The sequence below is a fragment of the Euprymna scolopes genome, chromosome 30 (genome assembly GCF_053919585.1).
Source record: "Euprymna scolopes isolate OS-2025 chromosome 30, ASM5391958v1, whole genome shotgun sequence".
NCBI classification, from domain to species: Eukaryota; Metazoa; Mollusca; class Cephalopoda; order Sepiida; family Sepiolidae; genus Euprymna; species Euprymna scolopes.
This window is the reverse complement of record NC_136511.1, coordinates 7,107,629-7,135,013: the sequence shown is the minus strand read 5'-3', so window position 1 is coordinate 7,135,013 and position 27,385 is coordinate 7,107,629. Positions and strand designations below refer to the sequence as shown.

Below are 27,385 nucleotides of genomic sequence, written 5' to 3'. Positions count from 1 at the left end.
TTTTTTTTTTTTGTTTCATTTTGTTGAAATTGATACAGTTATGGACAATTCATTCAAACTAACACATCAATCTAAATTGAGATAACCAGCAAAGCCAGGCAGGTATTTTTTACCAATTCCAGAGATTCTTTTTATTAAGCGTAAAAGAAGACGTTTTCCGTCCCCTAATCCTGGTACAGCCCGTTCTTGAGTATGCTATCTGAATAACAAACCCCTAAAATCTAAAAACATATTTTCTAAAAATATTGTACACCATTCCTAAATGTATTTAAATTTATGCAGATTTATCGATTTATTATTATAGAGCCAATTCCTTATTGATTATTATATTGTACTATAATATATATAGAATATATATGATTTGGGTTCCATCAGCTGGAATCGAAACCAAAACATTTGTTTTGTCTTTTGGAGATTTTACTTTTTTAATTTTATATTGTTATTTGCTGCCATCTGAACTAACGACAGATATTAAAACTTTAAAAATTAACAGATTTGAATGTATAAATATATATTTGCGCATGTGTAGAGGAGCACTTTAAGTCAAATTACACCTACCAAGTTCCAATTTTTTCAATTTTGACCCCCTTAGCAGTTATTTTTACCGGCTAAAAACCAAATCGAATTTGTTGGACTAGTTCGAATTCTTTATATATCAAGTTTCAAGTCTGTAGACCAAAAATTGACAGAGTAGAGACCATTCCACATATACAGGAGCAAGATTGCTTTATATATATATATATATATATATTATAAAATGAAATTATCAAATTATATATTTTCAACAAAGCAAACTTATCAAGATAGAGAGGGATCAACACTGTTAAGAGGAGCAATTAAATATATTAAATAAAAGATGAGGAATCAAAATTGACACACAACTTTATTATATCATTAGATCAATAAGGAAAGGGTAAGAGAGAAAAACCTCTTTAGGCCATGGCATTTCGAAGGTAAGTGCTTCTCATCAGAAGAGGAGAAGCGTCAGAATTATCCAAAATATAAAATATAGATAAAAACTGGCTTAATAACATTTAGATTGGAAATGAAGGAAGTCTATATTAAGAAATATCATAGGGATACAAAATGCAAGAACAAAAAAATAACTTTGAAATATGAAAATATAACTATGAGGAAAGAATTAAGCATGCAAGAATAGGAAGGAAAGAATATGAGAATATAAATTGGAAGTGTAGTATATAGGTAAGTGATAGTAAACAGTAATTAATTAAGAAACAAGGCCGATAGCCATTAGTCGCGTGCTACGTCTAATGAATGAATGCGTGAATGTAGGATTGACATGAAATTCTTAAAGATAAACTAAAATGACCGAAAAATGGGCTGAAATGACTCAAATAAATAAAAATTAAATGACTTAGAATGACTTTAATGAACTTAAGGATGAATTGAATGACCTTAAGAATGGCTTGAATGCTTAAAAAATAACTGGAATCCTTCAAAAACAACTTGAATGATCTGGAGAATGACTTGAATGACTTTGGTTGTAAAGTGGTTGATCATTTTACATTAAATTAATACAGAAAAGTGATCCCCCACTTTATATACCAATAAGTACAGCATGTAGTAAGAACAGATGGTATTTATTTGCTCCCCCACTGAGCAAATTAGGCACAAGGCCGTTTTTAATGTGAGGTAAAAACCAGCTCCCCTAAAAGGGGTCACTCTGGTTACCAAAAATAATAATTGTCCCAGTATATAGGGTTTCCCCTCCATTGACTGGTGCAAATTATCTTAAGTGCAGTATCTGCCGGAACAGATACTACACTTTGCTCTTGGCCAAAAGGCCAAGAAAGGGGTATTTATTTGCTCCCCCACCAAGCAAATTAGGCACAAGGCCGATTTTTAATGTGAGGAGTGAAGGGGAAATGGGGACTAGCTCCCCGGGGAGTAGGGGAGCTGGATAGTGACAATTGGTATGAAGGGTTGCCCCTACATTGACCAAGGTCTTATATGTGGGGCTGCCCCCACATATGGTCTTTGTTTGCAGTATCTGCCAGAACAGATACTACACTTTGATCTTCATATTTAATTTATTCCGTTTAAAGAAAAAATTACAATTAAAAAAATTTCAATATAAAATTTAAAAATTTAAAAAAGTAAAATCTCCAAAAGACAAAACAAATTTAGGCACAAGGCCCTATAAGATCTGGGGAGGGGAGTGTTGCAGGGTCTTTGTAACTAAAGTAAAAATTGGAGTCTTTGGCGACTTACTCTTGACTGGCAACATTTACCACAATACCTCATTCACTCTGTGGAACCTAAAGCTAACTAATGAATTCCCAACGTTTAAGCAAAAAGCATATATTTACAATTTCTGTCTGTGTGTGTGTGTGTGCATTTTTTTTTTTTTAAATTAAAATAAGTGTGTGTGTGTGTGTGTGTGTGTGTGTGTGTGTGTGTGTGTGTGTGTGAAAAAAGTTCAATTCATTGGAAAAATAAAAGTTCTTAATTTGGTAACAAATAGTTTGTGTTGGGGAGTGGGAAAAACAACCTAGAAAAAAAATGATCAAATAAAATTGCCTAGTGCGTTGTTAGTAAGGTCCCTCCCTGAGCTAATCTAAGTAGTTAAATTGCCTACTTTTTTCTGGGGCATCGAAAACAAGCAGGGGGGGGGGGGAGATCCATAGTGGGGATTGGAGTGGATTCTTATCTGGTATTGGGAGAAAAAATAAATGAAGCATCAAAAAACAGAAAAGGTGGGAAATGGGGATGTGGTAGAAGGCGACCTCCGAGTAAGGGTTAACCAGGGGTGACAAAACAAAAGGGGGGGAGGGTAATGGTAGGGTAGCCTCAGAAGGTTCTCTAGTGCCAAAACAAACAATTGGGGCACCGGATCTCATTTGTACCACCAGTCAAGAGTCTCTTTAATTTTCTATTGCTAACCTAACAGGATGGGTTCCATAGGACCCAGTACCGCATGTGCCATGCCTATGGTGGTAACACGAATTCAAACTTGGCGCATCGTTGGATGCGCAAGTTAGTGTCATACACCCACCTCCTGTCAAAGACCACTCGAGGCAACCTCCTCCAATCGCATCTGATCTTTACTTTAAGCAGATGTTTAAAGTAGACGATCAGATCCTGATCTGGAACAGATATCCCTTAGTGGACTTAGTTGAGGCGTGTGATCCATATGACCATTCTCGCTACTGCTAGGATCGCCAGAAAACCCATTCTTTTCTCCATAGACAGCGGCGGATCAATGTTCTCCACAAAGTATGACTCGTTGAGTTCAAGCAGGCGCATGGCATCGATGCGAGCTGTTACCTCGTTAACGTACTGCAGCGAAAAAAAGCATGACCGACCATTTCCTTCATGCCTTCGCCGCAGCGCAGGCAATAGATCCGGGTCTCTTTTTTGTGCAAGTGGAGTTCGTCAAAGAGGGGCAGTGCGTTCCGGACAAGTCGCCAGGTAAGGGAAAATTCCGAGTTGGTAAGAAAGTCCCGTCCTGGCACCCAAATCCACTGGGAGCAGACCTCTTCTAACAACATCCCCATCCGCTTCACTAGCGGTTCCTTTTTGCTACACCCCACTAGCTCCCGATAAAGCCTGTTCTTAGACTGTTCAAGGACACTGGTCTCCGGCAACGCTCTAAGTGTGGACCGGCATTCGGCGTAGAATTTTTGTTCCCCCCTCGGTCTCTGCCGAGCTTCAACCGAGGGGTCAGATGAGAGATTGGAAAACAAGCTTCCAACTGCAGTGACCCATGGAACGTCTATGTACAGTGAATGGTTTAAGAAAGTCTTGACAGAGGATTTGACCTTGGTTTCCACTTCCGACCAGTTTTTCTCCAGCTGGAGACCTGGTCTGAACCACACACCGAGGATCCGGACTGGGTCGTCGGTCCAACCGAAGATGCCCAGAAGCAAATTTACTCCAGTCCAGGCACCCAACCGCAGTCCCACCGACTTACTGCGATTGAAGACGGCCCCCGTAACTTCTTCGTATTGAGCAAGCGCCTCAGTGACCGCTTGAATGTCTGTGGGGCAAGACACGAACATGGTAACGTCATCGGCAAACGCAGAAACCCTGGCTCATGTGCCTCCAGGGGGAGTCATCCCGCGCAGGACTGGTGTAGTCGCCTCGCCCCTTAATTTGCCAAGGAGGGGTCCAACGCCAGGACGTACAAGAGAGGTGACAGCGGACAACCCTGTTGCACCGACCGGGAGATGACGAATGACTCCAACAGCTTACCATTGATCTGCACTGCTACCGTTGGCCTGTTATACAGTACAAAGATCCACTTGCGGAAGTCCAGATTAAAACCAGCGGCCTTCAGCACAGATCCTAGGAACTGATGGTCGACCCTATCGAAAGCCTTGAACTGACCCAAACTGATTAGCTCGGCGTCGTCTTCTGTCCCCTCTATGATCGTGCATATAAGATGAAGATTGTCCTGAATCGATCTCCCCTTCACAGCATAGCTCTGGTCTGGTTCAATCAAGTCAGTGATGACAACCTGCAACCGATTCGCAAGAACCTTGGCCAAAATCTTTAACTCTGTGTTTAGCAGAGTCAAGGGCCTGAAATTGTCTAAGTTTTCCTCCCCACCATGCTGTTGACCTTTCCTCAGCAATGTAATCACTCCCTTGGTCACCTGCCCAGGGATGGAACCCTGAACAAATCAATGGTTGAACATATCCTTCAGAATAGGGACCAACATGGGCGACAGCCTCAAGTAGAATTCGTAGGGTAGACCATCAAGCCCCGGGGACTTATGCAGCCGACCTACTTCAACGCAGTAATGATTTCATGTTCCATGACAAGACCATCACAGCTAGCTGCTCGAGCCGCCATGAGGCGGGGCGAGTCAACCAAATAGCTGCCAAACTCTTCGACCCTGAGTCTGGGTAGTTGGGTGAAGTGCTCCGATAGATGCTTCCGAAATCCTTCACAAATCTCCCACATTGACACGAGGGCGTGCCCTTCCAGGTCGTTTACTTTTCGAATGTACCCGTCCGAGCCGCGCCTTAGAGCCGCCTTATGCTCAACAGCGTCTACATTAACAGCCTCGTTCGAGACTTTCATTAACCTAGCCCAAACTATGTGGCCCTCGTACTAGCTAGCCAAGCGGTTGAGGTCTTGTTTAGCTAGCGCTATCTCTAGGGGCTCCCCCACTCCATCGCCCGGGTCAGCCTATTCTCTATATGCTTCTTGGCCTTAGCCTTATGTAGCGCGAGACGTTGGCTGTACTGGACCGAGAAGCGTCTAATCTTAGCTTTGAGACTAACCCACTACTTACTCCCGGTAACCGCCCCCACTATTGCCCGCTAGATTAACTCTGTAACCTTCAACCGGTAGTCCTCCAGCTCCAACAAGGTGCTGTTGAACTTCCAGTATCTGGCCAGTTTAGGCCTAAAGCTCAAGTTCAAACAGGCTATAACAAGTTTATGGTCCGAGTGTCCTAAAAAGTGGAACGTGAAGCAAGATATGAAGTCTACATCGCCTCTTCTAACATCCGATCCATGTAAGTACTTGAATGGGAAGGCGTATTAGGATGCTACGTCAAAATCTCCCACCCCGGGTGATCCATGCAAAATCTGTCGACCAGGTCGCACGAAGCCATCAGGTCAGACAGACACCACACCAACCCACTAGTCCCCCCGACCTTATCTATCTTGGGATCAAGGATGGCATTCCAATCACCCATTAAGACTACCCTCTCCGGATCATCTATAAAACCCTTCACCCATCGAAAGAAGGAAGCCCTCTCCCCAGCAGAATTAGTTGCGTGAACTGCGACTATCTGAAACACACTGCTATTAACGGCAACATCGATGACAATCGACCACCAACATTCACCGACGCTGATAGGGTGCGATTTACTAGCAAGGAGATTCCAAGACTATAGGTATTGCCATATGCTGAGTAAACATCGTAATCGTTCACCAGCACCTGACAATCCCCATCACAAATAAAGTGGATCTCCTGTATAGCGGCAATATCTACCTTGAGGGACACCAGATCTCTCAGCATGCGCGCGGCCTTGCTTCAACATCTGAGGCCCCTCACATTATAAGTAGCCAAGTTTAAAACCATGGTCACCTACCTTATTCAGAGTCACACACGAGCCTGAAGTCCCCGGGGGTGAGGACATGGCAGGCCTGTCCAAGGCTTCCAGTCAGTAAGTCTGCAGAGGGTACTCCATTCTTGGCCATGCCTCCCACGTCCAGGGGGAAAATTAATTTTAAAGCGCTGTAGAAGGAGGAGTTCTGTTGTTGACTGCAAAGGGCCCGTCTCACATATCCTTCCTCCTGGAAGGAAGGGGAGTCTCTTTGTCTGGTGGGGTGGGTTTTTCCTTGACTAGAGGGGGAGTGGGTGCAGGGGAGGGGGTGTCAGGTGTTGGGGTGTTTGGTGGCAGGGAAGGTGTTTTTTTGGGGTCGCTACTCGACCTTTCTGTGGATGGATTGCGTGGTAGTGTTCTTGGGGGTTCGGGGAGGGATGGAATTATTCTACCTGTTTGGGGGAGTGGGATTTGGGGGGGTTCAGCCTCGGCTGCTTGGATATTGTCTTTACGGGTGGGGGTGTCTCCCTTGGATCTCCTGCTTTTCGTCCTCTTGCTGATTACTGCTGCTGCTGTTGTTGTCTCTTCTGTGTCTGTGGCTGTCTCTAGACCCTCCGATGCGATCTCTTCCTCAGAGTCTTGGAGCTTCATCTTGTTTGAGAAGGAGGGCGCCTGAGTGTCCATGAGGGTGATTTCGGGTTGGGTTTTGGTCGTTATTGGTTTGGGCAGGTTTTTGCTGGGTCTGCTCTTCCTTGTGACCATTGCCCAACCCGCTTCTGCTGCCGGGTCAGAATTGGCTGGGGCTGCAGCTTGTACCTCTGCTGGGGTTTTGACGGGTGTTTTGGTTGGGACTTTTCCCTGGGGGTTGGCTGGTTGCCTTTTAGGACAGTCCTTGGCCATGTGTCCCCTCAGCTGGCAGTGCCAGCAGTGAGGTTTTCTCCCCTCCACGATCAGTGTCATGGTCTGCTCTCCAAACTTGAGCATGGGTGGAACATTGTAAAAACTGTCCTTGCCCAGGACCATCCGAACTTTGTAGTCCCCAGTCAAAACGTTGTGTCAACCACGGGCTGGGGTGACTGCCTCCACCTCACCGTACTGACTCAGTATGGCCTTGATTTGTTTTCTGGTCATATAGCATGGGACGTTCAGTACTGAGACAGTGGTGTTCCTCCCACCGAGATATACTGGCTGGAGTCGAATGTTCCTGCTTCTGTGTTCGGTCCTGGCCAGTCTTTTTGCATCCTCCTGGCTGGGGAGCAGAATGTCCCACATGGAGAAACTCCTCCTGCATATATAGCTTGCTGGAAGGTTCAAGTCAATGAGGATTTCCTCCATGGTGTCTTTGTTAACACCCAGTGAACTCCTGGTCTTGAGGTCGGAGGTGATCAGGGAGAGAACACTCTTTTCCAATTTTTCAATCTGTCCCGGAAGGAGTATGATGGTTGTTCCCTTTGTGACATCCTTGTAAGTGGAATTGAAGAGTTCCCTATAATCATCGGGTGTCATCTGCTCCAGCTCCTGAGGGCCCCATGCCGTATTCTCATCCTGTTTGGTGTTGGGCGGACCGGGGAGAGGATCGGCTGCTGCTGCCTTTTCTTTCTGTTGCTGGTTCTGTTGCTGCTGTTGCTGAGTTGAGTCATGGGATTTCTCCCATCGGGCTTTATTGTCGGTGGGTTGGTTTTTGGGGCTTTCAGTGGTGTCGGAGTGTTTTGGGGAGCTTTGGGCGGTGGAGGTGCCTTATATTCCCCCCTGAGAACCTTTAGTGATTCCAAAGTGTCCTTGAAAAGCGCTTGGGTTCTATAGGCAACTCCATCTTCATCATCTTCCCCTTTGGACGTTGGAGAGCTGCCCTCATGGGGAGTAGGTGCTGGGTGACCGGATGGGGGCTGGGAGACTGGGGGTACCATGGGCTGTGGACCACCATTGTTTCCTTCGGCCTCCTCGTCTCCAACTTCTCTGTTCATGTGCCGGGAGACTGTCCTCGTGGGGAGCAGGAGTGGTGGGGTCTTCTCCCGCCAACGAGGATTGAGGTGGAGGGGGGTTCGTTGGGGGTGGTCCCCCGGAAAGGTGCCTCTTTCCCTCGTCAGCCGCCTTTCTGGTTCCTTTCATCTTGGGGTTGTCCTCTTGGGAAGCCTGGGTGGGAGTGCTTTCTCTGACGAGGATTGAGGTGAAAAGAGTGTCACAGGATGTGTACCATCCAAATCGCACCTTGTTCCCTCGTCAGTCGCTTCCTTGAATCCCCTGTCTGGGGAGTGGCCATCTTGGGGAGCCGGGGGCTGGATTGGTTGCCCTCCTGTAGCTGGATCTGCCTGGGTCGCCGCGGGCTACGGCCCTACCCTGGCCTTCTCCTCCTCTTCATTCTTCTTGGTGGGTGCTCTCTCCGATGGGGAGTACTCGGGGGGGGGGGGGCGATGTGGCGCATCTGTGGTGGTATACGTCTTTTTCCCTGCGTTGTGGATAAAACTGCACCGGCCACTGACGCGGACCAAAATGTAGCAGAGAAAAAAAGAAAAATGCAGAGAATTTTTAAACGTCACATTGCAATGGTGATAATCCTTGGGGCATCTTCTATGTATACATATACACATGGTGTCCAAAAAGTAACTGAAGTGTTGAAAATCTTTTACCATTAATGATTATTTTTTTTCTCTATTTGAAATATTTTACAGATAATATTTTGAAAATTAAAGTATAGCATTGAACAACGTATGCAAGCTGTGAAATTCTTTTACCAAAATCAGGCAATGCTTTTGGCGACAACATATCATCGAAAGTAAAGAATCTAAAGTTCAAAACCCTTCAGTGACTTTTTGGACACCCTGTGTGTGTGTGTGTGTGTGTGTGTGTGTGTGTGTGTGTGTGTGTGTGTGTGTGTGTGCATATATATATGCATATGTAAATTTGAAAAAATCTTAAAGTGAAGGAATTAAAATGCAGACTTTACATCAAAATTCTTTAAATGTTCCGTTTTTTTTCTTTTTGGTTGTCATCTTCACAGTATTTTTACTGATGTAACCTCTGACCTCTGAAATGCCGCAAATAAAACAATAAGAATAGTACAGGGTGGAATGATAAAGCTGTTGCCCTAAAGAAAATAACAGCTTTATTTTAAAACTTTTATTAGAAAAAAATCAAATCAGGTAACTTGATTATGTAGTAGAGCTGACATCTATTCAGTGTAGCTGCCTTCAGCCTCAATCACCGCCTCGATGCGAGTCTGGAATTGAGAGCATGCCTTTTTCACAAGTAGGAGCTCGGCAAATACTTGGTGGTTGGCGGCAAACATGTTCGTGATGTTCTCGGGCAGTGAAAGAAGAGTACAAAATCATAACACTCCTTCTGAAGACAAGCCTGGGTCTCTTTGGACTTGTGGGCCGCTGCTGAGTACTGCTGCCATACCCAGGGTCTGCCAGCAGCTACCTGATTGCACCAGGGGATCACCACTCTTCAGCACATCCAGGTACACTTTGGTGTTCACTTTCAAGTCAACTTCGAAGATGCGAGATGGCATGATGAGGTGCTCACACCAAAGACCATAACTGTGGCTGGAAACTTTGGTTTTATCACCCTGGGTATGTCCCACTTATTTGTGGCAATCCAGCGATACATTTTGAGGGTGCTGGCAATGGTCCTGTTGTCATAACTTGGATCAGTAGAGAGCATGAGTTGTACAGTGGCCCATCTCTGATCTCGCTCGTTGAACTTTGTGTCACTTTCGTACATGACTGAAAGCTCTCACTCTTGGGATTTGTACACAACTGGCCAACTAGTAAATGGTCTGCAATAAAAAAAAAAAAAAAAATTAAAAAAAAAAAAAAAAGAAAACGGTTTTCATCAAATGGAAATGGAATCATGTCGTCCTTTATATAGCGATAATTTTATTGTTCCACCCTGTAGTTTAATTACTTCAAAAAAATACAAATTATCAATCGTCATCGCAAAAATTCTGAAACATACAGCATATATACACACACAAGTACACATTATATATGTGTGCTTGTGTGTGGGGGGGGGGTGCATCGAAGCGCAGAAATTAGGAACTCGTGATTTCTAGAAAATCTACATCATTGTATTAAATAATGGGCAATCAACAATTCCCCCATTATCTTACAATTATAATGTTGTTTTCACGACAACCGAGAAAGCTAATATGCTTGCCTGTCAGTTTGCCTCACACTCTCATTTGAACCCAGCAAACCACTCCCTCCTTGATTTTCCTTTGCAGACAGAAACCACACTAGATGACCTGAAAATCACCCCTTCTCATGTACATGATATAAAAAAAAACCTAGACACCTCAAAACCATGTAGACCTGATCTCATCCTGGCTATACTATAAAAAAAAAAGGTCCGCTGAGGTTGCTCCAGTTCTCTCCAAACTTCAACAAATGCCTTAACGAATCATGCTTTCCTGATTGCTGAAAAACTGCTTCTGTGCTACCAGTTTACAAGAATTCTGGCGAAAGAACTGACCCATAAAATTATCACCCCATTAGCCTCCTCCCTCTTTTCACCAAAATATTTGAGTCCATAATTAATCAAGCTGTAGTCCACCACCTTACAGTTGCTAAACTTCTGTCCGACCAACAATATGGATTTAGGTAAGCCAGTTCTACTGCAGATATTCTGACTGTAATCTCTGAATGTATATACCATGCACTGGATAAAGCAGGAGAGGGGAGGGCAGTAGCTCTAGATATATCTAAGGCTTTTGATAGGGTATGGCATGATGGTCTTCTCATGGAAATCAGATCCTATGGCATTACTGGACAAATACTTAACATAATTAAATCCTTAAGAAAGAGAAGAATCCAGGTCGTTCTCGATGGTCGTACATCTAAGCAATATGATATAAATGCAGGTGGACCTCGGGGTCGATCCTTGGACCTTTATTATTCCTGATAGTCATAAATGACCTCCCTGATAAAATAGCCTCTGAGATGGGTATATTTGCTGATATCATGCTCTTTAACAGGCATGAGGGGAAAACAAACGAACATACATCCAAGGCAATGGCAGAAACCCAAGAAGAAGACCTCCAGTCTGTAGTAGAATGGGGTCAAAAATGGATGGTAACTTCAATGCTGCTAAGACTAAGCTTGTTTCCTTTAATAATTACAAAAAAAACTTTTCAACCACCAATAACTATGGCTAAAGATACATTACCTGAAAGTATTTCGTTCAGACTCCTTGACTTAACATTCACAGGGAACATAATTTGGAATAGATACATTGAGAACATTGCCATGACTGCTTCGAAGAAGGTGGGCTCTCTCTACCATGCTAGACAGGGTTCAAAAGAGAGTTGCCAGTCTGATAGGTCCTAAACTGTCATCTAAACTTCAACCTCTGTCCCATTAACGAAATGTTGCATCCCTCTGCCTGTTTTACAAGTATTTTAATGGTGGATGCTCTGACGAATTACAAGCCCTTGTACCCCCAAGATGTAAATATCCCTGACAATCAGCAAAATCCCACCGCTACACAGTGGAGATTCTTAGATGTAAGAAAGCCTTCTTCTCCAATAGTTTCTTCCCCAGAACTGCTAGACTTTGGAATTCCCTTCCAGATTCCTGCTTCCCCATCTGCACTAACATGCAGAAGTTCAAGTGTAATGTGAACAAACATCCTGCTGCTCATCTCCCTTCAGCTTATGTCCCTGATTGTAGCCCCCTACATCAAAGTGGCACTGTGTCTTGTTTGGAGTGAAAATGTGATGATATATATATATATATATATATATATATATATATATACATACATATACTTACTCCTATAAATTCGTTTTTCTTTTGTGTGTATTGATATTCATATTAAACCCCCTCTTTTTTATTTATTTAAAAAGAAAATACAATTTTCTTATATATGGGTTCTGGAATTGCATTCACTAGCAAACGATCTAGCTAATTTGCATATTCTTTTAAACATTCATTTTAATTAATTCCCTATTAGTTGCTTCGGTTTTCTTATGGGATGATCATCTTTAGTTAACTATTACATGTAATTATATTCATGCAGATATTCTACATGATTTATCCTTGCATAATATTTGCGTAAAAAGTTTATAGTAAAGACAAATTTGTTTCCATATATATTTATGTATACGTATATATATTTGTTTAACAAATTTTGCTTACCAAACTCCTCCTAGAGTTTTGGTCTACAGACAGGAAACTTCATATATAAGGTATTTGAATCCATGCAAAACTTTATATTTGGGTTTTAGCCCAGAAAAATTGGTGCAAAAGTGTGAAAAAAAAAAAAAAATGAAATTTGCCAGGTGAAGGTCGAACGCCGGCATTACGAATGCATAACGTAGTAGCTATTGGTTCATGTTTTAATTTTTAGCCTTGCAGTAAACATGTTTTCATATCCCAGTCATTGACAGCAGAGGCAAAATAAATCGTGAGCTGAACGTTTTGGTTTCGATTCTCAGTGGTGCCGCATGAGTTTTTTTTTTGATACTTTTTAAATCATTACTATATATTGCATCCAATCTATCTATCTATCTATAAAAGTGAAAATGTCTGTCTGTCTTTTCTCTATGGTAGTTAAGGAAGACTATTATACAGAAAGGCATTACTTTACATATTCACACTTTTTAATATATACATATGCACATAACTTTATGAACAGTACATAGGGCCCGAGCAAAGCCGGGCGGAACTACTAGTATATATATATATATATATATATATATATATACATACACACACAATTATTTATATATACAGTGCCGGCAAAAAAAAAAGTCTGCACTTGTAATTTTTTTCAAAAACTGCAAATTTAAGCTAAATTTCATGTAACTGTTTAAACAACCTATACCTCATTTGATTCGCCTATTATTCCTCTATAATTTTACCTGTTCATATTTGACTTAAATTTGCAGTTTTGGAAAAAATTACAAGTGCGGACTTTTTTTGCCGCCTGTGTATGTATGTAAATATATATATATATGTATATATATATATATATATATATATATATATAATGTTGTTGAACATATTTGGCAACTGGTACTTTATATGGAATTAATTAATATATTATTCATTGACTTTACAGACCAAATGGCTTTTTGAACTGAACAGACAGACAGGAGTTCTCCAACTTCAGAATTCCATCCAAGAAAATGATATTGGCAACTACACCCTTTGGGTAATAGCAAGCGACAATGACGTGATTCCAAAGACTAAGTAAGTATACATTCGAGTCTTACTTTGTTTCTTTAATTATGAGTGACTACTTATCAAGGATAAAAAAAACCTCAAGGATAAGTGTTAAGTTGTCTTTTGCTGGAAATGCACTCAACCTGCATCTTTGCATCTTGAAGGAGAGTGGGTACAGCACATCTCAGGTCAATGTATACCAGTGACATTCACCTGAGACGGGTTAAACCAGTTTCCTTCCAAGGAGAAAGTGTTAGAGAATATTAACTTCACAAGCAGTCCTCAGTCGCTTGTATATCTTGATCAGGGGAGATGACGTTAGGTTTTTGCAGCTTTTGAAAGGTGGCGATTTGAGAATACCATGCGCTGTACGTAAGAAGACTCCTACATACAGCACATGGTATTCTAAAATTGTCACCCATCTAGTACTGACCAGGCTCAGCGTTGCTTAGCTTCAGTGATCATATAAAAACTGCGTTCTATTGTTTCTGATCTGGAAATAGTTTTGAGCCAGTCCCTTGTTTGACAATGGAATGATGTGACGGTCAGACATAGTTGATCGTCACATCACTCCAAGTTTTCAGTGTGTTTATCCTATGCTTTCAGCATCTGGACATGGCTTCTGTAACCACATCTCTGCATATGAATTTACTTTCTTTACATTGGAAAATGTGATCAAAAACGTCCAATTGTTTAATTGCAACTTTGATGGTGGAGATTTTGTCCTGTGGTTTGGTGCGATCCCATTGACACAAATGGCTGTGATCAAAAACCTATAGTTTGTAGAAATTCTCCTGTTGCCATTGCCAAATTTCACCTCTGTAAAGGTAAGGGTTAATGAAATGGACAGATTGAAATCCGAAGGATGATGAACGCAAAAAAAAAAAAATGACCGAAAGCAGTGAATGAATGAAGAAAATCTGATGCCTTATGAAGACGGTTTATAGATTCTTAGATGTAAAGATGACCATGCAGTATCACTCAAGGAAGCAATCTCGTGGCAATGTGTTCCACAGATGAGAAGTTCTTGGAAATAAAGTCTGTTCATAAAAATTTTGATTGATACCAGGTACTTGAAAGGAGAAAGGAAAAGCCCCTTGAAAGAGTTCTTGCTGTGAGGGTTTTTACAAAGAGGAACGTTGGATTGAAGCATGGTCAAGAACTTTCCATTAAAATAAAAGAGTAGAGAAAGGCTATCGCCATCTCTTCAGTGTGAAAAGGGGCTTCAGGGAAGAGATCATCCCACTAGGTTGTGAAGTTGATTTTTTTTACTTTATTAATGTTGCAATATTTTTGGCATAATTGTATATGTGGACGTTTATATTTATAGCCAGGGTTGATAAGAACGTAAGGTACCAGAATCGCTGTATAAAATATACTGGATCTCTTTGAATTTTTCAGTCATAGCTTTTTGTTTTGACACGAGAGGAGGACCACTGCTGTCCATGACCAGATTAAAACTACAATTCTTTACTTGAAATTCTTTAAAATTCAAAGCTTTTCTAACTAGATTGATAATTTAATTGATTGTTAATTTTCGTCTGGTATAAACACATTTGCTATTCGCAATTGGATAATTTTCTTTTCTCTACAATACAGTCATTTTGAAAGCTATCCTTTTTTGGGAGTCATTTTTCTATTAAAAGAATGGCTCTCCTCTCAAGAATGAAGACAAGAAAGAATGCTCTAAGTGAGACCTCCTTAGATGTAACAGCAATTCACTATCTTTGGATGTATTTGACTCTTATAAAGGAAGAGAATTGCATCGGTCAGTCCCAACACTCACTCGCATGTAACATGGCACTATGGACAATTATGCTGCTGTAAACGCAAACCCGAATAATAAGTAAGAAGAATGACAGGTTAAGATGGGAAGAAGCTCACGAAATGTGCTAGCAAGATCAAACTTAATTTACACCCTTGACATAAACATGTGCTGGGCTGCATGTTTTAGTGATGCATAAAAACAGCAGACGTTGCATGTGATAGATGTTCGGACTAAGGAAAAAAATGGAGGCGGGGTACAAAGAGTTGATAATATCTGATAATATTGCTTATTTTATATGCAAGTAAAAAATAGTTGGGGCTCTCTTGGGTTTACCAGTTTTGAAGTGATTGTGTTACATGCTTAACCTTCTATATTAAGATGTCGGAAGTGGATTCAGTTTACCGAAATATGGAACGGAAGTCACTAACCATGAAATGAAATACAAAATCATAAAGAAATAGTTTATTTCAAAAAATTATTTTAGTTTTAACATTTCTTATGTTTTCATGAAACGATAAAAAATAAGAAACTTTTATTTCTATAAATTTTTGTTTAAGCATTTACGTTATCATAAAAAAAAGCCAAAAAAAACTAATGCGAATTTTTATTATTTACATTTCTGTCTTTTTTAAAAAGATATATTTATGTCTTTTACAAGTTTTATCACAGAATTTTGTCATGAATAATGCGTGAAAGTATTTTATTAACACTTCTTTTGTAATCACAAAAAAAAAAATTATTTTAAACATTTGTATAAAAAAAAAGTTTCTTAAAATGAACAAATGTAATGAAAGTTTAAATTACTTTTATAAAATATTTCTGTATAAATATATTTTTAATATTTAAAAAATATTTATAGAAATGTAAAGAAAAAAAGTTTAATATATTTTATTGTCTCATAATAAAACAAAAAGTGGTTTTATATGATTTCGCATTTTGTTTCATGCTTTGTGACTTCCGTTCCATATTTAGGTAAACTGAGTCCACTTCAGGCGTCTTAATTTTTGAAATATTGAATTTTTAGACTTAACCATGAATGGAAAACGTTACAAATGATTCCAAAATTACAAAATCGAAGTTAAATCAAATCCCCCACCAGCACAGATCATATCACTAGGATAGCAAAATGCGTTCACAGCTGTATCATATCACCAAGATAGCAAAATGCGTCCAGAACTTCCAACTTCTGCAGACCATACAGGGTATGCCTTTCATTGGACAAGTAATATCAACACACCTCGCACGTAGACAGTTTTCAATAAGGATTAATCCTCTTGAAGCCCATTGCACATCCTGTAAACTCAATTATGACAACTGCTGCAGAATACAGAGTTGCTGCCAACACCGGATCTGCAAACTTTACAAGGAAACTTGTCAAGATCTTTCAGGGTATGCAGGTTACAGCCTGCAATAGAAGAAACTATGGTGCTTGTGTAAATTGGTTATCTTTCAAACAAATTTATGTGCCATGTCGAAATTAGTAGGAATTCCAAAAATTATGAAAAATAATCCAGTAGAAACATAATTACAAATAATAGAATTTATCGAATTATCGAGTTTTATCATATGTTTTAATCTAGAAAAGTCGTGCAAAGAATTCAGTGTGACAAACAAGGGAGATAACCCTTGACTTAAATTAAGCGTCTGAATTAATTGTAATTGTGGATGATGTTTTGTCAAAAGTACATCTAGCACATCTTCCAGTGGATCAGTTTTTGTAATTTTTGGAGTTTTGATATGACACCTAAGGATGTAATAATGTTTTCACCTGAAATGCATTGGTTTAAACGATACACAAGCACTGAAGCTATTTACAAAAATAGCAGTGGACCTGTTTGGTATGTCAAGTGCATGTACTTCAGATAGGAAAAGAGATAATGAACTGAGTGCTGTGTTTGGTGGTGAAGAGATCTAATGACTATGAATACATCTGCATCTCTCATCACAAGAATATTATTGGCTGGTTTGGGAGATTTAGCAAAGAAGCCAAGAAACGAAAAAAAAAAGGGGGGGGATCAAAAACAAATAAATGTTACCAAAGGCAAGATAGTTACTTTTCTACCTACCTGAATAAGTTTTGTGTGTTTTCGTGCATTTTAAAGCTTTTATTCAATTTGAAAAACAAGTCGTGTTGAGTTGGTAAGTTAAACTGCCAACAATATGATAGACAAGAACAATCCTGCTCAAAAGTTAAAAAAATAAATAAAATACTAATAGAAATCCATCCAATTAGTGTCGATCCAATGGCAGAGCAGCTTGGGAGAGATGTAGAAAGATATGCCAAGTCTAATGTTTGGGGATATTAAGCTACGACCATGAATCCGCGTTCATTAAGGACAGTTACTTGATTACAATAGCCTAGGCTTCTCAGCTACTTCAAACAAATATATCCCTTTAACGGAATATATCACCTCATATGTAATAGTTTGCACATTGGGTTCTCGATTTTCAGTGGAAAAAAGAACTTGTGTTTGTAATTGGACTTTTTATATGTTTTATTTTTTAAATATACAGGGTGACCCAAAAAAACGGGCCCCAACTCTAATTAGGCCCCGTTTCTTAATGTTTTGTCCGAATGAAATGAAACTTTGGTCATAACTAGTTTATTATATTCAAAACATCACATCAAAACACTAGGATCTTTCGCCTTTTTTTTCTCCATTCTACCGCATATGGTCTAGATGGCCTCCATTTAGCTTTTGTTTTTTTTTTGATCACCCTGTATTATATATATATATATATATATATATATATGGCGATCGCCATATATATTTTATAACTTACTAACTAGCTCTACCTATGTATTGAGCACCTTTGAAGTAAATACTTAAAGTTTACACAAATTTATACTTTCGTATATTAATTTTATGTGAGTAAATGAATATATATATATATATATATATATATATATATATATATATATTGTATATGAGGAAAATGGCTACTTTAAGGACGACGAAATATGAAAGACAGGAAGTTGAGGGTTCCACAGCTGAGAGCGAACATCGGGGCTGAGATTTGTTGGTGTGAATTACGATGTTGGTGAATTCCATCAGTTTCCTTTCAGGATAACATGGTCAACAATCATAACTTTCATCTTCCTCCATGTTGACGCAAAGACCCTTCCACTCCTTCTTGGTTTTCTCACAGGTTGAACTTTGTACGCGTTTCTACCTCAGATTTAACAATAATCACAAGATCATTTTTTTTTTTTAATCATTTTACAAAGGAGTCACCACTTATCAAGACCTGGCTCATCAAGAATTTGTTCACGTTGGACTTGAAGACAACCATAATCATCAGCATACAACGGTTTAATTTGATCAGCAGATATCCTTCCGATATTAGCAATACTAAATCCTAAATAAATACTAAATCACAAAATATTTTCCATCAAATAAACCGCAACATGGTTTATAGTTATAAAACTATTTTTTTTTTAATTATTTTTTGCGGTTTGTGATTGTTTTTCTTGTGTTGCATTCTGGAAATATCTGTGAAAAATTTTTTTTTTTTTTTTTTAGATCTTTGTTCGTTTGGATTGAAATAACAGAACTGAGAGAAACAGCCGTCACTTTTGGACCCCCAATTATAGGTTGGTTTCAAGATTGGATTTTTTTTTTTTTTTATTAAATCTCCGTTTTTCTTCTTTATTTATGTCATTTATTTACTTATTGTCACCCTCTTACTCCTACACTTGTGCTAGTACTACTATTTCATCGATTATAGATCAATTTCAAGATTCAATTTTTTTTATATTAAATCTCTTCTTTATTTATGTCATTTACTTATGTCATATTTTTACTACCCTCTTACATTTCTGCTACTATGACTATTACTCCAATGAGGTCCGTTTCAAGATTGGATTTTTATTAAATCTCCGTTTTCTTCTTTATTTATGTTATTTATTTATGTTATTCTCTTACTCTTGTCTTACACTTTTACTACTCCCCCAATTATATGTTGTTTTTTTTTTTATTGGATTATAAAATCTTTTTTTTCCTCTTTATTTGTGTCATTTATTTATTTATTTCATCCTTACTCTGTTCTTATGCTTTTGCTACTTTTCCCTCAATTATAGATCAGTTTCAAGATTGAATTTTTTATTAAATCTCCCGCTACTACTCCCCTAATTATAGGTCGGTTTCATGATCGAATTGTTATTAAATCTTCCTTTTCTTCTTCATTTATGTCATTTATTTATGTCACCATCTTACTCTCCTGGTACTACTCCTTTAATCATAGATCAGTTTCAAGATTTTATTTCTATATATTTATATAAATGTTCACTCTCCCTACTTAAGTATCAAATGAAAGATGGTGACAGTGTTAATCTGGAAGCCAGTGATTTAATCTCAGGTGGAAACAATTGACACTTAAGAAAAGAGGTTAAAAATTAAAATATTTCAAAAGTCTGGCGCCTGAGTGACAACAAGTCTCCCTTAGATTTCCAACACTGTCTTTCGATAACCATTGTAAATCATTTTGTTATTACAACTGCTGTTTACAATTGACTTCTCATTGCCAAACACTGCTGGCTTTCTCTAGAATTTGAGTGGCAATAAACGTCCCTAAAGTTGCAGTACTTTCTGCACCCTTCCAGTGGAGGTCTGGTTGGTGTTCCCTCTTCTCACTATTTGCATCCTCCTTGATCTTTAGCAACGTTTAATGACAGCCGTGCCCCTTTTCTTCCTGAGATTATTATGGATTGCTCTGCCCTTGATGAGAAAACAACTCTAAAACTTGTTGGTCTTTCTTTCTCATCCAATTCATCTTGAAGTCCATATATTGAATCCATTGCTCTTTCTGCTTCCCATAAAATCGGTTCTCTTTATTACTCTAAACACTTTCTCACATCTCTACTATCCAATGACGTATGGAGTACTGTTGTCATATTTGGGCTGGTGAATCTGTGGCCCATTTGAAGGTGCTTGATGAATTGAAGAAATGTATCTGTAATTTGATTGGACCCCCACACTTTCTTCTCCACTGCAACCTCTCTCCAGACATGATGTTGCTAGTCTCAGTCTTTTCTACAAATACTATTATGACATGTTCCTCAGAATTTTCTCATCTATTCTCTGCTTCTTTTGATCCAGCAGGTTTGACTCGTTGGTCTAGAGGTCTCCACCGATTCATTGTTTTAATACCTCAACGTAATGCAGCTTCCTATTCCAGTAACTTATTTTCAAGGACTGTAAGATTGTAGAACTCTCTTCCTGCTCGCTGTTTTCCTTCTACCTACAGTCTTGATCTTTTCAAGACAAAGGTCAATAGGCATCTCTTGCCTTTGCAATAATCAGATTTCATTCTTGTTATCTCATATCACATCAAGTGGCTTCATGCCTTGTCTCAAGCGATTTCTATTAAAAAAAAAAAAAAAAAAAAATCAACTTTGTATAGCACCAGTCAAAGCTGCTACACACTACATGTATAGTTTTTTCTTTTTTTTTTTTTTCTGGTGGTGGTGGTGGGGGAACAATTTCTGTCAATTTCAGTTTCTTTGAGCTTGTGTATTGTTCTTTTTACATATTTCTAAATTTTATATTATCATTCTACGTTATGCCTATTTCATTGTCATTTACTATTTTATTTCAATTGTAGAAGGCTACGCCTGGACTAATATTTCAATTCCGTTCCCAATTTTGACTGGAGCTGTTGCAGGTGCTCTTTTTGTAGTTTTTACCCTGCTTGGGCTCCTTATTTGTCAATGTAGGAGGTAAGAACACACACAGAATATGTTTTTCATTTCATTGTAAGACATCTTTGTATTGCTTCATGTATGCATAGAGCCAGCTTATGAGAACATTATAAACTATAAAATACAGAAATGTTTTGCACAATGCAGCCCTTAGTTGGATATCCAGAAACAAATATAGTTATATTTGTTTGTTTTTTTTTGTCCAGAATTCCTCTTTTATCAAAAAACAAACATAAAAAAGTCTGTATGATGTACGTACCCATAACAAAATGAAAAGATAATGTTCCAAAAATCAAATATTTGATCAAATAATTTTCTTTTTTATAAATAAAATCATTTTTAAGTAATTAATGGAAATTTGTAGACATCTATTTATTAATACGATAGCGTAATTTATTTACATCCATCCATTAATACGATAGCATGATTTATTTACATTTACATCCGAGTGACTGTCATTTAATTGGTAAGGATTTCCATTTCTTGTAATAAATAATTTTACCAAGAATTCTTTATAAGTTTTGGTTTCGGTTATAGCTGATGGCACTCAAGTCATTCATTTTTTTTATAAATAATTTTCCCAAGAATTCTTCATAAGTTTTGATTTCAGTTTCGATTATAGCCGAAGGAACTGAAGTTTTTATATATATATATATATATATATATATATCTTACTATAATTAAATACCTACAGAAACTAGTGTTTCATCCTTTTGGGAATCTTCAGTGCAGATTCAAACCCAGCAACCCAAGTCATCTCTGGCTCGATTAGCAAATACCATATCCAATCAGCTACCATTAACCGCAAGAAATAACATTAAATTCAAACATTTTAATCTTAAATGTTCTTTACGTCAGTCACAGTGATCTAATCGTTATACGATGATATATATATATATATATATATCACATATATTCTTCATAAGTTTCAGTTTAGATTCAAGCTGATGCACCCAAATCATATGGATATTTTTTTTTTTTTTAATCGCAACTTTATAATATATAAATATCTATAGAACATTAACTCTATAATAATATGTACAAAATCTGCAAGAAATAAAATATTATATTTAAGCATACTTTACGATCATGCTATGCTGGGCGTTCCTGCTAGCTTAGATAAATACTTTTGTAGTTTTAACAAGAGAGCTACAATAATATAAGAAAGTCTCCATTTCTGCTGAACATCTACAGAATGCCAACATCAGTATATTACACAGGAATTTCCACAGGTCCTGCTAGTTACAACATAAATCTAATAAGTATGAATCATTGTTATGTCCCTTGGTATTTTAAAAACAGTCACTCCTTGGATATCCATAAAATTTGATTTTCTTTTTTAAAAATAAAACCACTTGATCAATTTATGTGATGTTTGGAATATGAAATTTTCGTTTTGTCACAAGTACGTACATAATACACTGTTCTTTCTTTATTTTTTTTTAATTTACAGAGAATTCTGGACAAGAACCTTATATTTTAATTTTACTTGAACAGAATAGATCATACTATGACACTTATTTGATTGATTGAAAAAGGTGACAGGACTACAGAAAATTTTTTAGCTAGATAAAAATATACTTATTGTATATTTGTTTCCGACGAAGCAACAAAATTCTGTATTCTATCATTTTGTATTTTCTTATAGGCCGATTCTACGTATATATTATATGGTTTACGTTGATACTGCCAAATTTCAACCAAATGGACTCTTCAGAGCCAAATGCCATAACAACAAAGTAAACTATTTGAAACATTCACTTTCATGTTAATGTGTTTCCATCAGGATAAAAACAGTTTTCTTATCCGATATTTAATTTATCAAAAGCTATTTAAAAGAAAATGTTCTTTTCAAAAAATACAACTTTTCTTAAAAACGCAGGAAGGTTTATGAGTAAAAAGTGCAGCATAAAAACAAAAAAACAAATGCATTTTGTCAAAACGTTAGCCGCTTTGATGTAAGTCATATATGTTTCTATTTACTTGCCTCCCCACGAGGGCAAAGTTAGACGCAAGTTCGGTTTTTAATGTGGGGAAAGTCCAGCTCCCCCAAAAAGGAGCACTCTGGATAGGAATGAAAATAAAAATTGTCTCAGTCATGAAGGATTTCTCCTCTACTGATTGAGAACAGAAAAGATGAAGTGTAGTGTCAGAACAGAAAAGTCATCTTATTCACACATGTTATTATTGTAACAGATCTATTTTCATAGTATTGAGCACTTTTGTATTAAATATATAAACCGAGCATCCATCGTGACCGATGAAAACCACAAACATCATTGATGATGCTATGACTCGCACATGAAATTTTTGTGACAAGCGTTACACAATCTCCAACCCCACCTCTCCTGAGTTGACACTGTTTTATTCTTGTGGCAAGTAGAAATTCTGGACGACTGGAAACAATGTAGAGATAAGCAGAGAGCTCATACAGTTCCTGCGATTACCAAATGGTCACCCATCTGGCACTGGCCAGGCTCATCATTGCTAAACTTTGGTGATCTGATGATATATGATTATGCCGTACAATATATATACTATTTACTGAATTTACAAGTCCGTGGTCCACTATAAATCTATAAATATATATAAAAGTAACCTTGTCTGTGTGTGGAACGATCTCTACTAAACTACTCTGTCAATATTTGATTTATGGACTTGAAATTTGATGTATAGAGGATTCGAACCTGTGAAACAGCTGGTAAGGGATCAAACTTGAAACTTGGCAAAAGTAAATCGACTAAGCATGTATCTTCTATACATGCGCAAATATACATTTATGCATTTTAACTACGTTAATTTTAAAGTTTTGTTATGCATATGGACTTAGCTCAGATGATAACGAATAACGCTGGAGAGCTGTATGTTTTGGTTTCGATTTTAGTTAATAGCACCCAAGTTTATATGTATATATATATAACTTTTGAAGTCACCATTAGATATGTGGTACAATATAATAATTGAATTGGCTCTATAATAATAAATACGAAATGTGCGTAAATTAAAATATGTTTAAGCATATTTTACGACAGGGCAACGCTGGGCGACCTGCTAGTAATTATATAATTTCGTTTTAACATAAAGCAACACAATAAAAATATACAATTACAATATAGAAACTAACAAACGGTAGATTTAAGTTTTTTACAACATAAAACATGACGTTTATTAAAGTGGCATGTCCTCTTCGTGGAGCTGGTTTCTGTTTGTCTTTCAAGGACTGTGTCGCATACTTTGGCATACAGCTCCAACGACACTTGAGCTCGGATTTTGTGTTCATAAATTCTGCAATGTTATATGAATATACGATTTATACTGAAGCATTCCTTCTATTTCGTGTATGAACAAAGTTACAAACAATACAAAATATAAAGGTACGTCAAGATGACGTCAGATAAAATGTGTAGATATGGGAAAAAGGCGGGATATACCACTATCAATTATAAATTTAAAAATAAAATCATCTCTCACTGACTTCTGGGGAAGTCTTTTGATAATGAAGATAGAATATTAAAAATTTGACCACATGATTTCATTGTAGTGTTCCATCCACTTTTTTCCCATTTTTATTCATATTTATATATATATATATATATATATATACACCTTTCTAGGAGAAGCAAATCTGATTTAAAAAACCATAAAGCGGAAGACCAGTACCCGCATTAAGCTGGTCTGAAGTTTAATTTGTTGCTGGCTATCTTGCTCTTGCTTGTTGCTGGATCTCAACATTTTGAACCGAGAGAAAGACTTAGCTGTCGTACAAAGCTAAGACTCTTTAACATCATATTTGTATAGATACTCCCTCAGACATTTGGGCTGATGGATTTTAAATGTCTGAGGGAGTGGCACTCGTCTGACAAGACGTTGCAATCATCAATCATCATTATATATATATATATATATATATATATATAAGTTAGATATGAGTATATGTTTAATGCTGAATATTCAATTATATAAACATATACAACTTTATTTTCATATTTTTTAAAATAAAATAAATATCTTAATATATTTGTATGGGTAGGATTCACTCCTAAACTAATTAACCAATCATTATGAATTTTGGAACATAATTTTGGTATCTATACACCTATCTCTTATTCTCTCTCTCTATATATATAGTTGTATAATTTTCTTTATTATACTAGCAATATTCGCCACAGGAAGACCGCACATATATATATATATATATATATATATATATATATATATATATATATATATATATATATATAAATAATCATAATTTAGGAATTTAAAATTTGTGATTTGAAAAAGTTAAATTTCAAATATAGAAATTTTATTGTATGCAAGACAAAAAATATAGTATATTAAAATATATTTCCATAACCCATGAGTTTTCGATGCTTATACATCTCCTCGGAGGAAAATATTAGCAAATATTATAAAAGGTTTGCACCTGATTTGCTGAAGGTAATAAACATAGAAAATTAAATTAAATGTTTTTAAAGTTTTTTAATCATTTTAGCTACATAGAATAAGGGAAATTGGATGCAGGAAAAAAAAAAAGGATATTGAACTTCAAATCAAAAGTGTATGCTGTATCCTGTAATGGAAGGTCTTGGATTTGCACACCAGTAGATTTATTGTATTTCATTATTCTGAATAATTATATATATTACAAATTCTCAATAACCAAGACAATATTGTAACAGGCTTATTATAAGATGTATTTCTTCAGTATTACAATCGTTTCTTAACTATTTGGACAAACTTAAACATTATTTTGTATAAAGACGTTGGCGTTGTTTTTGTTTATATGTTCAGGCAAAAATCTCAATATAAAAGTCGCATATATTTAGGAGGTAAACTCTTCAATATATAAATACACAGGAACTGTGTAGTATGGAAACATCGTCAATGTACACGCAGATTTGTTGATGTTTTGACGAAGTCATCGTTGTTGTCGACAAAGAAATCGTTATATTGTTTTCTGTATTTAGGAATAGGTAAATGAATCCTATAGTGGATATCAAATTTTTAAATTTGTGATTTGAAAAAGTTACATTTCAAATATAGAAATTTTATTGTATGCAAGACAAAAAATATAGTATATTAAAATATATTTCCATAACCCATGAATTTTCGATGTTTATACATCTCCTTGGAGGAAAAATATTAGCAAATATTATAAAAGGTTTGCACCTGACTTGCTAAAGGTAATAAACATAGAAAATTAAATTAAATGTTTTTAAAGTTTTTTTAATCATTTTAGCTACATAGAATAAAGGAAATTGGATATTGATGCAGCAAAAAAAAGGATATTGAACTTCAAATCGATTTGCACACCAGTAGATTTATTGTATTTCATTATTCTGAATAATATGTTACATTACTAGATGATATGTTTAGTATATATCTGATCCTATAGCGCTCAATACGAAAATTGTTCTTAGTAGAGCTTGTAAATATTTGTAGTTTGTTTTCAGTACATCAATAAGTTGAGATTGCAATCTCTTCAGAGCCAATCCATCATTAAATGCTGTCTTTTCACATATCACACAGACTAAAATCGTAACTTATATATAAGTCAAACAACCAACAACTAATATATATATATATATATATATATATATATATATATATATATAGAGAGAGAGAGAGAGAGAGAGAGAGAGAGACTTGTATGTAATATAGTGAGTTCGTGTAATCCAGTAAATTTTTCATATACCAACAAGTTTTCTCACATGCTTTTTCCGTTAAGGGAATTTTTCCCTTTTTCTTTCTTTTTCTTTCTCTTCAAAAATGCTCTATTGCCAAAAGTGTTTTTATTCATAAAGTCTGAAGAAATGCTGGTTTTTGAAAATGTTCCAACGATATAATGTTTGAAATTGTCGACTGGACATGGAAACAATTGTAACGTAAAATGAAATACACTTTTTGTTGCCATCAACACCTTTTTTGAAGTCTTGATTTTGCTTACACAGTATATATATATATGTATATATGTGTGTGTGTGTGTGTGTGGAAATAAGGGTATAAACCGAAAGACTAGTTTCAACAAAAGAAATTATCAAGTCAAGATTTGATTCAATAATTTTACCCAAGAACCGAAAATCATCAAGAATATCAAAATATATTCTTGATAATGCTCGAGTTTTATTTCCATTTTGGATACCTATATATTCTCTGACATCATCATTCCTTAAATATTTTTTACACTGACACATACAGGCTCCGTCACAAGTAATCAATTTTATTTCAATATAAATGCCATGGAGTAATAATTACTGGATTGATGGGAAGTTTCAAATTGAAATTGCTTTCAAAAATTTTTTTTTTTTTTTTAAGACATATGTCACACTCTCAGCTTATCAGAACTTCAGTTTTTTTGCCCTTTGGTCAATCATATGAGGAGAATATATATAGATAAAAATGAGATGAAATTTATAAAATTTATATCAAAAAATGTTTATCAAATGAAAATTGAGTTTCCATTTTAGAGTGACATATGAAATAGAGGAAATACTTAAGTCACAAATATAGTTATTTATGGCAGACCACACACACACACATATATATGTGTGTGTGTATTATATATATATATTATGCCGTACAAATATATAATATACACACACACACATATATATGTATGTGTGTGTGTGTATATTATATATTTGTACGGCATAATTACGTTGACACACCGGTTCCCATCAGATCACCGAACTTAAGCAACATTGACCATTTGAGAATCTTAG

The 27,385-nt window shown here is 36.8% G+C and overlaps 1 protein-coding gene and 1 pseudogene across 3 annotated transcripts in view; one reads left to right on the top strand and one right to left on the bottom strand.

Moving 5' to 3' along the window:
* LOC145254646 (protocadherin Fat 4-like) overlaps nt 1-27,385 on the top strand; it is a 1,852,201-nt gene that overhangs the window by 1,805,656 nt on the left and 19,160 nt on the right. For all 3 annotated transcript variants that reach the window (XM_080113277.1, XM_080113278.1, XM_080113279.1), the window contains 3 exons: nt 13,088-13,218; nt 18,484-18,554; nt 20,564-20,678. In XM_080113277.1, the coding sequence (XP_079969403.1) occupies nt 13,088-13,218; nt 18,484-18,554; nt 20,564-20,678 (317 nt within the window). The remainder of the gene's footprint in view (nt 1-13,087; nt 13,219-18,483; nt 18,555-20,563; nt 20,679-27,385) is intronic.
* LOC145255041 (U2 spliceosomal RNA) lies at nt 1,605-1,818 on the bottom strand (annotated as a pseudogene).